The sequence below is a fragment of the Argiope bruennichi genome, chromosome 7, assembly GCF_947563725.1.
Source record: "Argiope bruennichi chromosome 7, qqArgBrue1.1, whole genome shotgun sequence".
In the NCBI taxonomy this organism is placed as follows: domain Eukaryota; kingdom Metazoa; phylum Arthropoda; class Arachnida; order Araneae; family Araneidae; genus Argiope; species Argiope bruennichi.
Window position 1 is genome coordinate 57088394 of NC_079157.1, and position 12256 is coordinate 57100649.

At 29.1% G+C, this 12256-nt stretch overlaps 1 protein-coding gene across 1 annotated transcript; it reads left to right on the forward strand.

Moving 5' to 3' along the window:
* Positions 1 to 136: 136 nt before the first annotated feature.
* On the forward strand, positions 137 to 5498 carry LOC129976101 (histone chaperone asf1-like). Its single transcript, XM_056089484.1, has 4 exons — positions 137 to 419; positions 3112 to 3227; positions 3884 to 4060; positions 5189 to 5498. Exons 1-4 carry the CDS (start codon positions 311 to 313, stop codon positions 5381 to 5383), a joined length of 597 nt encoding a protein of 198 aa, XP_055945459.1. The 5' UTR covers positions 137 to 310; the 3' UTR covers positions 5384 to 5498.
* Positions 5499 to 12256: the final 6758 nt, after the last annotated feature.

The following is a 12256-nucleotide window of genomic DNA, read 5'->3' on the forward strand; positions in this document are numbered from 1 at the left end:
CAGAATTGATTTAAATATTTACTAAATAACAAAATAAGAATCTAATATTTTTGCTATTATTAAAATGAATTGTAATGCATTTTTTTTTAGAAAACTGAAACTATATAGTTTGATTCTTTTGGCAATGCTTCCAATTTTATCATTCCCGCCAGTTTCCAAGCGCTTGCTGTGGAAATATTTTTGGATGATTTTTAGTTTTTAAGTTATACTATTGGTTTTATCTCCTTTGCTAACAGCAAAATTCCTTGTGAGCTACGGTAGTGAACAGATATTTTTATATTTCATCTCTAGAATACCATTAAAAAGGCGAATGGCTAAAGTTCACGTTTGCAACGTTGTAGTGCTTGATAATCCATCACCTTTTTTCAATCCTTTTCAATTTGAAGTAACTTTCGAATGCATAGAAGACTTGAAAGAAGGTATTTATACAAGTTTCATACTATAAACTTAATGCTATGTTATTTTTTTAACTCTTGTTTATATCTACATAATTGAGAACTATTTGGTGAATTTTCAGTATTTTTAAATATATTTCTCGCCCTAAAGTAATTTCTTTTACTGTAAAAATGTCCATATACAACTATTACAATAATTCGTTGAATAACCTTATTAAAATGCTTGGTATTTGGAGATACATTTTAAGAATTAATTCACTATAAAATCAATTATTTTACACGTTCTTACGTATATACTTATGGTTAATTTAATTTGTTCGATAGATGTCAACTGTTTTGATTGTATCCTGTCTTGTACAATCTTTCTATTGTTTAATTCAAATATTTAAACTGAATATCTACTTATTTCTTAACAGTTATATTGCATTCTTGTTAAATGAAGTATATCTTACCACAGTGAGAGTTTCATGTCAAATAATTTGTTATATTTTTTCATTCATACATTAAATATGTGGCTTTTAAAAAAAATATTTCTTACATTGATACATGACATACTTTTACTTTGGCTTTATATTGCTCTTAATAGTTCTTATATTTACTGTTAATTCAGGTAATTGTTTTGCTTTTAAATATATCAATGAATTCTATATCGGGTTTCAATGATTTTTTCAATGAACTATAAGCAATTCACCATAATTCCATTTATTTTTGTATAAAATGCTTTAAAATATTTTTTGCTATAATATAAATTATTATATGTGTCTATAAACTACAGTTATTGATTGTCAAATTATATGTTTTAGAATTTTTATACTGTCTTGGTTCAGATTTTGTTTCATCATATGAACCACATATATTTCTGTATACTATTGATTGTATTGTCATAATGATATAATTTCTGGAATTTCTTCCCGTTTTGTGTTTGTTATTCTGAATGTTTAATTATATTACTTATTAATAATAGCTTGTTAATTTCTGAAATTTCTTATTATTGGATCCAATAAAATAATTGAAAATGCTTATAATTAATCTTATTTGCAATCAAAATAAGTGATCTTTTATATATATGTTTTTTCAGTTATTTAACCATACTAGAAATATTTGTTTGAATAAATTGCATCCTGATTAGCATTTATTATATTTCTTTGTTCTATTAACTTAATTTTATTATATGGTTTATAAGCACATTTATTTTCAAAACTAGAGATAGTACAAAATACAAGTTATATGCTTCTAAGGAATGACACATTCTATTTTTCAATTGTTACATTATCTTTTTAAATAATTTTATGTTCTTCTTTAAAAATAAATCATAGATTTTAATTATTAAAAGCAATAGATTAAGAAGTAAACTACCATAACTTTTTATTTTCTATATTTTCATATAATTTACTGCTAGTGGTAATTTTGTCATTCTTGGTAAATTTTAGAATTATTTGGTGACTTTTGAACATTTAATATATATATATATTCTATTTGATCTATTCGTACAAAAATATATCTATACTGTATATTTTTAGAAGTGGAAATATCGGATCATATTCAGAATATTTGACATAAATATATTACATTGCTCCCTATTACTGTAGTTATTTCTAACTGCAAAATTAACAAGTTTATATCATGATTATATTTTTTTGTGTGTGCGTAGTTATCTAAAAGATTGTTAATTAAAATATATTTTCAAATATTTGAATGGGGAAAAAAGGAGGAAACTGATTTTTGATTTTTAAAAATGATTTATTCATTTATCTATTAAATTCTTTGAGATAAAATCATAATTATGCACAAAAATTTGTTTTGTGGTATAATAATATCTGAGAATTATATTGAGAATGTGAGTCTTGAATAAAATCCTATATTTAGCTGAAGCTGTATGTATACATAAGGATTTAATCTTTTTTGCCTGAGTAATCAATTAAGTTTTTCAAACTGAAATTAAAAATTGAGATTAATTTTAACATATTTTTGTTTGACTTTTTCTGTGATTATTTATACATACAATGAGTATTTAATATGTAATAAATATTTCTCAACACAGCATTATTTCATAAATTGGAGTATTGCATTTTTTTTCTTGTTTTTTGAGTTATGAGCATTATAAATGATGTAATAGTTTGGAATATCCCTTCCCCATTTCTGTTGAAAGTAAGTATAATATTTACTACTCAAGCTAAATATTAAGTAAAAACTTTGTTAATTATATAAATATGTATTTTTAATTTCATTTTGTATTCATTTATTTTAATGTTTATATTTGCAATTTAGTTTTATGTACTCTTTCCTACATACATAAAGTCTTTCATTTGTTAAGTGCCTTTTCTAGAATGGCTTAGTTATATACTTAAAATATTCTAGGAAGTAACTATCAAAAAGTAAATGCTTTTATGAAAGTCATTGACCCGAGACAAGTTTTCTTGGGAAAATGCCAAGTACTTCATCTGTCTTAATTGTGTTTGACATTGCTACTTGTAATTTTAAAATACTACCATTAGTTTTCAAGAAGGAAGAGAGAAGATAGTGATGTATAAATTTTAACAATGTCACAAAGTGACAAGGTAAATGAGCATATAATGGTGTTTATGAATCATTGCTGCTGCAGTTCTTTGCAATATGCTATTTATGAATATGAAGACTTTGTTTCACTTTTATCAGAAAGTTATTTTTATTGTAAACTGATATGTTATTATATGTCTAACAAAAGTACTTTTTTCAGATCTGGAATGGAAAATAATTTATGTTGGTTCTGCAGAAAGTGAAGATCATGATCAAGTATTAGACAGTGTCTTTGTGGGGCCTGTACCTGAAGGGCGGCATATGTTTGTATTCCAGGTAATTTTGGTTCAAAAAGAGAAAGATCATGAACTCTCCTTTTTATGGCATTTTGCTTTTAGTCTCATTTTCTCTTTTTATTGTAGAATAGTATAATCATCATTGAACCAATAAATAAATTAAAAAAGAAAACACCTTTGAAATAAATATGTGAAATCACATACTTATTTCAATGGTGTTTAAGCTAGTTAAAAAAAAATATTGATTTTAATTATATGAATGATTTTTGTTTAATAAATGATATTTTTTCTTGACTTTTCACTGTCATCTGTTTTACTGCAAGAATTTCAGTTACTACCTACAAAATAATTTTAGGGATTATTTTTTAAAATAATTTTAATATTGAATTTTCAATCTTGTCCCTCAATGTATAATTTGTAGATAAGTATAAAAATTATTTAATAAGACTTTTTTTTTTATTTAGTTCTTATATATAATATTTATTTTAATTTTTATTAATTCAGCTAATTTTGAATTTTTGTATAATTCTTATATATTTTATTCTTAAACAATAAAATTAATAAAAAGGCAATTAGCCTTTTTTAAAAATATTTTATTTTATATAATTTCACCAAAAGAAATCTTCAGCAAGGATATTGTTGTATGCTGAATACAATGTCACTTTTAATAAAGTAATTATCCATTTTTTTTTTAAGGCTGATCCACCTGATCCCACAAAAATCCCTGTTCAAGATGCTGTAGGTGTCACTGTAGTACTCTTAACTTGTTCATACAGATCTAAAGAGTTTATCAGAGTCGGATATTATGTGAACAATGAATATGCTGATCCAGAAATGAGAGAGAATCCACCAGCAATACCTCAGTTTGATAAGGTTTGTATTTATTTGTTATCCTCCCCCCTTACTTTACTGTGCACCTAACACAATTGATATTGGTTTCCTATCTCTTCTTAGGGTGTTTTTTTTTTTTTTTTTTTTTTTCCCTTCTCTAATTTTTTGTTAATTCTAATTTTTAAAAATGTTAGATTGGTTAAGATTTTGATTCCACTTCATTACTTTGAAATGGTGTGTGACTACATATATCATCAGTACATGCCAAATTTGTGATGAGATATGTAACTTAAATGGATTATTTCTTTAATTTAGGTTTATATTAGATAAGAAATAGATGTCTTAACATTTTGAAAAGGTTCATGAAGCTCATTAGAAATTATTAGCCAACTAAGATTATGAAAGTATTTGTTTTCAGAGGTGCTATTAGACAGAATATATAAAAATTCCTAATTTTCTATGTTCTGAAATTAACTAGTTTCTAATCATTTGAACTCCAGTTTCACTTTACCCTCTGAGTCATGCAGCCTCAATTTTTCTGCAGAGAGTCTTTAACTTGTGCCAAAGTAAATATACTTAAGCAAATTAAATTGAAACACTTCAGCGGGTCCTTTCTGGAATTATATAGATATGTCCCATGAAGCAGTTTGAAATGTTCGAATGATGATTTGTTGCCATTTGATCATAAGTAATAAGACCAATTTCTGTGTTGTTTATAGATTCTACTGCTCATGTGAAACAATGCAATACTCATTTCAAATAATAAATTTCTCCCATAGACTAGTTTTATTTGATAACTTTAACCAGTAGTGCATTCTTGCTTAAGGAATAGTGCAGTTACATGTACAGAAAACGCACACAAATCTGCATCTATCCTTTAAAATGCTGACTTAAATTAAAGTTATCACATTTCTATATGTAGGTAGTAACATTACACTTGTTATTGAAGAAAAAACACACATATGCATTAGTTTCATCACAAAACAGTATTCTCTTTTTTGGAATGTTCTTAATTGGAAATATAAAGTTGTTCTGTTTTATATCTTTTGGATAATTTCTGTGATTTATAATAGATATAGTTTAAAGACAAATAAGATATATTTTTTATCTTTGAAATCTTGTACATTAATTAGAAGTATGCAATAATGGTTTCTGTCCTTATTCTTCCAGTTACAAAGAAATATTTTGGCAACATCTCCAAGAGTGACAAGATTCAAAATTGATTGGGATGATAATGCTGGTGTTGATAGCTTACAAGCTCCTTCCACATCAGAAAAACAAAGAGAAAATAATGATGATAGTAATGGACCTTTAAAGCAGTTGTTTCAAGAAAGTAATCATAGTATGGAAATGGAAGTTATGTGAATTTGCTTGTGTGTGAAATGTTTATATTTATAATTCATATTTTTTGGTTTCAAATAATCGTAGATGTCTTAGATATGAATTTGTATTTTAACTTCTAATGTATATATTTAATAAACACTTACCTTGTAAGATTTGTCTTTCTTTAAAAGAAAAATATTTTCTTGCTGTAATTAAAAGGAAAAGAATTTTGAATTAATACATTATTGGTACTAATTTACTGCAAAAATTAATTGCTTTTAATAGCTGTTTAAAACTTTTTGTTGATGTGGAATACTTTTGGGGAAAAAAGTGTGGTTGTTAAAACGGATTGTAAATTTAGCACTAATATAGCATGTGATACATTGTTACTCTGCATAGGAAAATGCTTCCCCATAACAAATTAGTTTTTAATGATATATTTAAGCCCTTTGGGATGGGCACAAGTAAAAAGATGTGCACACACTGGATGGGACTAGGGAAATGCCAACTGGTAGCTGAAGCATTTTCTCCTATTACACTTAATGCACATTCTGTTTCTTAAAAATGTGTATAATTATTTGTAAAAAGTATCCTTTAAATAGAAATGAAGCAATGTGTGACAATTTGATATATTTTCAATCAAGATTAAAGAATTAATTAAAACACTTAATATTTAATACTTAAAAAAATTGCATAATTATGATTGATGGCATTTAAATTGAAACTAGATTATTGGTACAAAATATGAAATACAAATAAAAGTAAATATTTACAATTTTAAGTTTTAAAATACTTCCTAGAAATTATAATAATTAATGCTTCAAAGCCATGAAAAATCTCAAATACTGATCAGCATAGAGAACAAATTTCAGAATTCATTTTCATTGGCAATGTCTTTTTTTAAAAAAAATTTATTTTCAAGCTGTCTATGAATCTTCTAAGCTTTTAATAATTTATTTTGCTGAAAATAATTTAATATTTTGTTACTGTCTGCAGGAAAGTCCATAAATTGATCATTCATAAATTTATTGCCCATACCCCTGGGAAAAAAACTGGTCTTGTAGCCATGGGTGCATAAATGAAACTGATAATAAAATCTTGATATGCAATGTTTTAAGGTAAAGGAATAACTCAGGTTTTTTAAAAATTCAGCCAACCCCCTTTTTTTCTTACTGAACTTATCCAAATGACTTCATATAGTTATATTTCTACCAATTTTAAACAATATTAGAATAAAAGTGTTCATAATTTACAGACTGCTTGCTTATGTAAGGTCTCCAGATTTAACATAATGATTAACATGTTAAGCATCATGTCAGTCATCAGTGACTGATACTGAACTTTTCATTCAGACTATGTCAGTCACTGGTGACTAGGGATATGCCATTTTTTCGATATATCGAAAAGAATCAGTATTTTAGAAATGTCATTTTTTTTATATCAATTTATGAAAGAAAGTTGATATTATCACGATAAATTGTGGCATATCGTAAACCAGTGAGTCGATGCACAGTTAATTTTTATTTTCATTAGATATTTATTTATTGAAACTTTTATCATTTTTATATTTGCAATTGTTAGTAGAGTTTTTACAATTGTATGTTATAATTTTGCATTGACCTTCTAAAATACATTTTGATTTGGTCATCCTCTAAGAAACCAGCTCGAAATCATGTTTTAAAATGAAATAAAACATGAATCATGTTTTGAAGGAATAAATTTGGTCAACATTCACATATTTTTTTTTTCAAATGTATGTGTTTCATTTTATGTAAAGTTTGTAGTACAACAAAATAGTTTGTGCCTCCAAACTGCACTGACACACATTCTCGCTAATGAAGTCAAAATTCTTTAAGTTAGTGATTAGTTCTTTTTCTAAAATTTCATCAAAATTATATCAAGCTTCTAAATTTGCATTTTTTTATGGATTTCATGTTTAAAGTATTCAAGATCGTTTGAGTAAATAAGATTTTTTTCCCTGGAAATATTTTTTTATAATTCATTAAAAAGTTTTAATTTAAAATTTTATTTATATAATTATAGTTATTACAAAATAAGTTTGATATACATCTTTATTGGAGTAAACCATTTTCTGAAAAATTTGAATTAAATATATATGTCATTTCTTTAAAATGTTCAGTTTAGTTCTCTATTCTACCAATAGATGGCGCCCGTAGTAACAGAATATATGCAATCACAGTAGCAATTAAAAATCATCTTTATGGAATAGTGTATCGTGAAATGTGAATATCGGAAAGGCAAGGTCACTCCCATGCAGTGGAGCGGTGACTGCAGTGAAGTCACCGCTCCGATAAGTTTCAGTGATATGCTATTCAATGATACGATAATTCCAAGAATAACCGGACCGTTCACTTCAGTGGGTAACGGACTTTCCCTCTGCATGATTGAATTCTTGTTCGAGTGCTTCAATTGGACAGATCGTATCGATGTTACTTTCTATCGTGATCCAAGACCTGTAATCGGATCACGGTATTTGCGACTTTTTGATATTGGTTACGTAATAACCGCTCGTAAAATATTCCTCATTCCTACGTATAATTGAATTGCATATCACTGAAACTTATCGGAACGGTGACTTCACTGGAATGTGTCAGGCTTCATTGCATTGCAAAGTGCGAAGTCACCGCTCCACTTCATGGGAGTGACTTTGACTTTCCGATATTCGCATATGGCGATACACTATTCCATAAAGATGATTTTTAATTGCTTGTGACATGACTGTGGTTGCATATATTCTGTTTATTGCTGGCGCCATCTATTGGTAGAATAGAGAACTAAAACATTTTAAAGAATGACATATATACAGTGGCTCAAAAAATTGAGAGTACACCTTACTTTTACTTGATAAATCCGACTTTCAATATAAATAACACATTATCGGGAAGTGCAAGCATGTTTTTATTTTTACCCATGACAAATGGTTTAATTTAGAATAGAAATAAAGAAAAATCAACGAAAAACTTCTAAAAGGAAAAATTTCAGAAGCATTTTAAATAAACATATGCAGATTTTCACCTCAAAAAATTGAGAATACAGATGGTGTTCGCACATTTTTATACGATTTTAATGAAGTGTACAGAACAAATTACCTTCATATTTTGTGTTTTAAATGTTTAGTTTGATAGCCCTTGTTCTTAACTATCATTCTACATCAAAATTATCATGATATGATATTCCATCATGGCTTTTAGAGCGTTTCTGAATAAGAATAACCTCTTCAGAAAGAGCTGAAATGTATCTTTCCATTCATTGCCTTTTTAAAAGCACCATTTTGAATATAAACAAAAATTCTAAATATCAGACAATAAATAAAACTTTCAAAAGATTAATTCCTGTGAAAAAATGTAACTGTTATGTTTTCCATTCAGACGATTTTTTCTTTCGGCAAAATAAAATTGTCTGAAAAATGTGCGAACTTACGAAAAATATGTTTAATTACTAATAAATATTTTACATTGCTACTTTAATCTAATTTTGCGTAATCTTATCTTAAACTTTTTGAAAAATTATTTATGTGCGATTAAGTTTGTGAGATTAACTTAAAGTCAAACTTTTAATTGGAAAATGGCTCCTCGAAGAGAAACCAGTATTGATGTAAGAAAATTCGTATTAAGATTATTTAAAAAAGGAAAATCTTATCGGGAAATAGCTGAAATTGTTGGTAGAAGTCACACTTGTGTCCAGAAAATCATTGTAAAATTTAAAAATGATGGATTGATTGAAAATAAATGTGGAAGAGGAAGGAAAGGTATTCTGAGTGATGTAACTAAAAGGAAAATTTTGAAAGAAATCAAGTTTGATCCTAAAGTAAGTGCAGTTAAACTTGCTGCAGAAATTTCTCAAATCATAGGCAAAAGTGTAAGTGCTGAAACTGTGCGAAATGTAATTAGACAAGCTGGATATAAAAGTCGAGTTGTTAGAAAGAAACCGTTCATCAGTTTGCAAAATCTGAAAAAGCGTTTGGAGTTTGCAAAAACTCATCAACTGAAGACCAATAACTCTTGGAAGAAAGTTATATTTAGTGATGAAAGTAAATTCAACATTTTTGGCAGTGACGGTCGCCGCACCGTACGGAGAAAGCCTAATACCGCTTTGGATCCAAAAAATTTACGTCCTACAGTTAAGTATGGTGGTGACTCCGTCGTGGTATGGGATTGTATGGCTTCATCCGAGGTAGGAAATTTAGCCTTAATAGATGGCATTATGAACCATATGGTTTACTTGGATATACTTCGCAACAATTTAAAGGAAAGTGCTAAAAATTTGGGTTTAGATGGAAATTTCATTTTCCAGCAGGATAATGACCCGAAACACACGGCACATCATGTCAAAATGTGGTGTATTTTTCATTGTAAACAGCAATTACACACACCACCACAATCGCCCGACATCAATGTCATTGAAAATCTGTGGGCCATACTCGAAAAAGCAGTCCAGAAGCACAAAATTAGAAATAAACCCCATTTAAAGCAAGTGTTGCAAGAAGAATGGTGAAAAATATCTTCAGATACCACACAAAAGTTGGTCGAATCGATGCCACGACGTTTAGAGGCCATTATAAAAGCCAAAGGACATGCAACTAAGTATTGAGATTTGCTTTGTATGCGAAATATTACAAAAATTTCATGGGTGTATTCTCAATTTTTTGAGGTAAAAATCTGAGTACATTTATTTAAAATGCTTCTAAAATTTTCCCTTTTGGACGTTTTTTGTTGATTTTTCTTTGTTTTTACCTTAAATTAAACCATTTGTCATGTGTAAAAATAAAAACATGTTTGCACTTCTCGGTAAGGTGTTATTTATATTTAAAGTCAGATTTATCAAGTAAAAGTAAGGTGTACTCTCAATTTTTTGAGCCACTGTGTATTTAATTCAAATTATTCAGAAAATGGTTTACTCTAATAAAGAAATTAAATAAATAGTTTTGAAAAAATCAAATTTAAGAAGTAAGCTGAAATAGATAAATTAATTCAATCACACGTTACTTAAATTAAGTATTAATTAAAATTAATTTTATAATTAATAATTTTTAATTAATAATATGATAGAAATAACAAATATTTAAAAATTACAATAGCAAAATTATTTGTAATTCAAAAAATCGTGGATTATGCATCTTTAAATCTGAATAGGTGATCGTCGTCACTATAGCTAGAAATCGGGATGAACTTGTCACTTCTCGAATCCTTGAATTACAGGTGAAAGTATAAGATTATAAATAATTGCCCTAACTTTGCAGGTCTGTTAAAATTATCGAATTCTATTAATGTGAACTGGTTCACATACATACGACAAGACAAATAATCAACCTTTGAGTAGTTTTTGTCTAAAATACGAGAAACTACAAATTTGGTGATAAGACCATATATTGGACCCGATGTTATTGTCATTTTTGAGATATGCAGATTTTTGAATAATCATAAACTCATATCTCATCTTTGAGGCATAGCGTCCTACGTTCGATATGGCTCTTTTTTTTTTTTAATTTCTTGAGTAATATTGTTTGCAATTTAGTTTAATTATATTCATGGACCTATTCTTAGGTGCAAGTTTTTTGCTGCATAACACACCATTGTATTTATCAGTTAAGTGAATCAAGCTGTGAAATAATAATTTTTTTTAGATCCAATGATTTTGATGCATATTCCGTTCCAATTTTCATCGTAGTTATTAAAGACATGCATTAAGAAGTTTCATGTTTTTGAGACCAATTCATTTTATCCCATTTGGCAAGCACCTCGTTCTCAATTTTGATTCTAATTAAAGAATTATTTGCTTACTTGTTTATTGTTTGTTTAGTTTAGTTATGTTAGCGTCCCGTTTTAAAGCAACAACAGGGCTATTTTAAGACGGATCTTGTAATTTTGAACCGCGGTCAGGTGACGATGACGACACCTGAGCCGACACCCCCTCTCCGCACCACACCACACCAGCGGGAGGACGTTTGACCTGGACAGATTTAATGTGCATCAGACCCGCTTACACTACGGTTCTTAGATGGAGTCGGGTTGCGAACCTGAAACCTTCAGGTTACAGAGCCGAGACCTTACCACCAGGCCACCGTGGCCCATTTGCTTATTTTCAAACATCAAGCACAACATATGAACTATTTTTAAGAACCTTGTGGGGAATTGCGTATAAGCCAGTAACAGCGCTTCTACCCGAACAGCTGTTTTAGTAAAATCGGATCATTACTGGACTGCTAACCAAAAGGTCCCAGGTTCTATCTTAACGCGTCCCATACCTCTAAATTGGTGACCTTGGACGCTGAACCTTCAATCTTCATACAGCTGTTGTGGTGCCTTCTACCCGTAACTAAAGTCGTCAGACTCACTTGACGCAGCAAAAACCAAAGTCGTCAGACTCACGTGACGCAGCAACCCAAAGTCGCACGACACACTTGGCCCATCAGCACTCACAAACGCTCGCCATAACGCTTGGCGCTACTCAAATAGGGTATAGGCCCATTAAGACAACAGCTACTAATAACTTAATACACCACCACTTAATGCCATATCGTTCGTCTCCCCTTCGACTCACTGGAGGGTGAATTGCATATAAGCCAGTAACAGCGCTTCTACCCGAACAGCTGTTTTGGTAAAATCGGATCGTTACTGGACTGCTAACCAAAAGGTCCCAGGTTCTATCCTAACGCGTCTCATACCTCTAAAGCCTACATCTTTTATGTAAAAAAAATATCAACAGTTTCGCTGCTAACATGGCTTTGATATGAAAAATCATGTGGTGCTCAGAGGTTCAGACTTCGGATATGTATTTGTGGAAAGTTCCATACTGGAAATCCTACGTATAATTCTATCTGTAATAATACTCCGATGCCAAGAATCTATAACATACTCAAGTTGATTTGACTATTGCGGTACTGACGAAATTTCA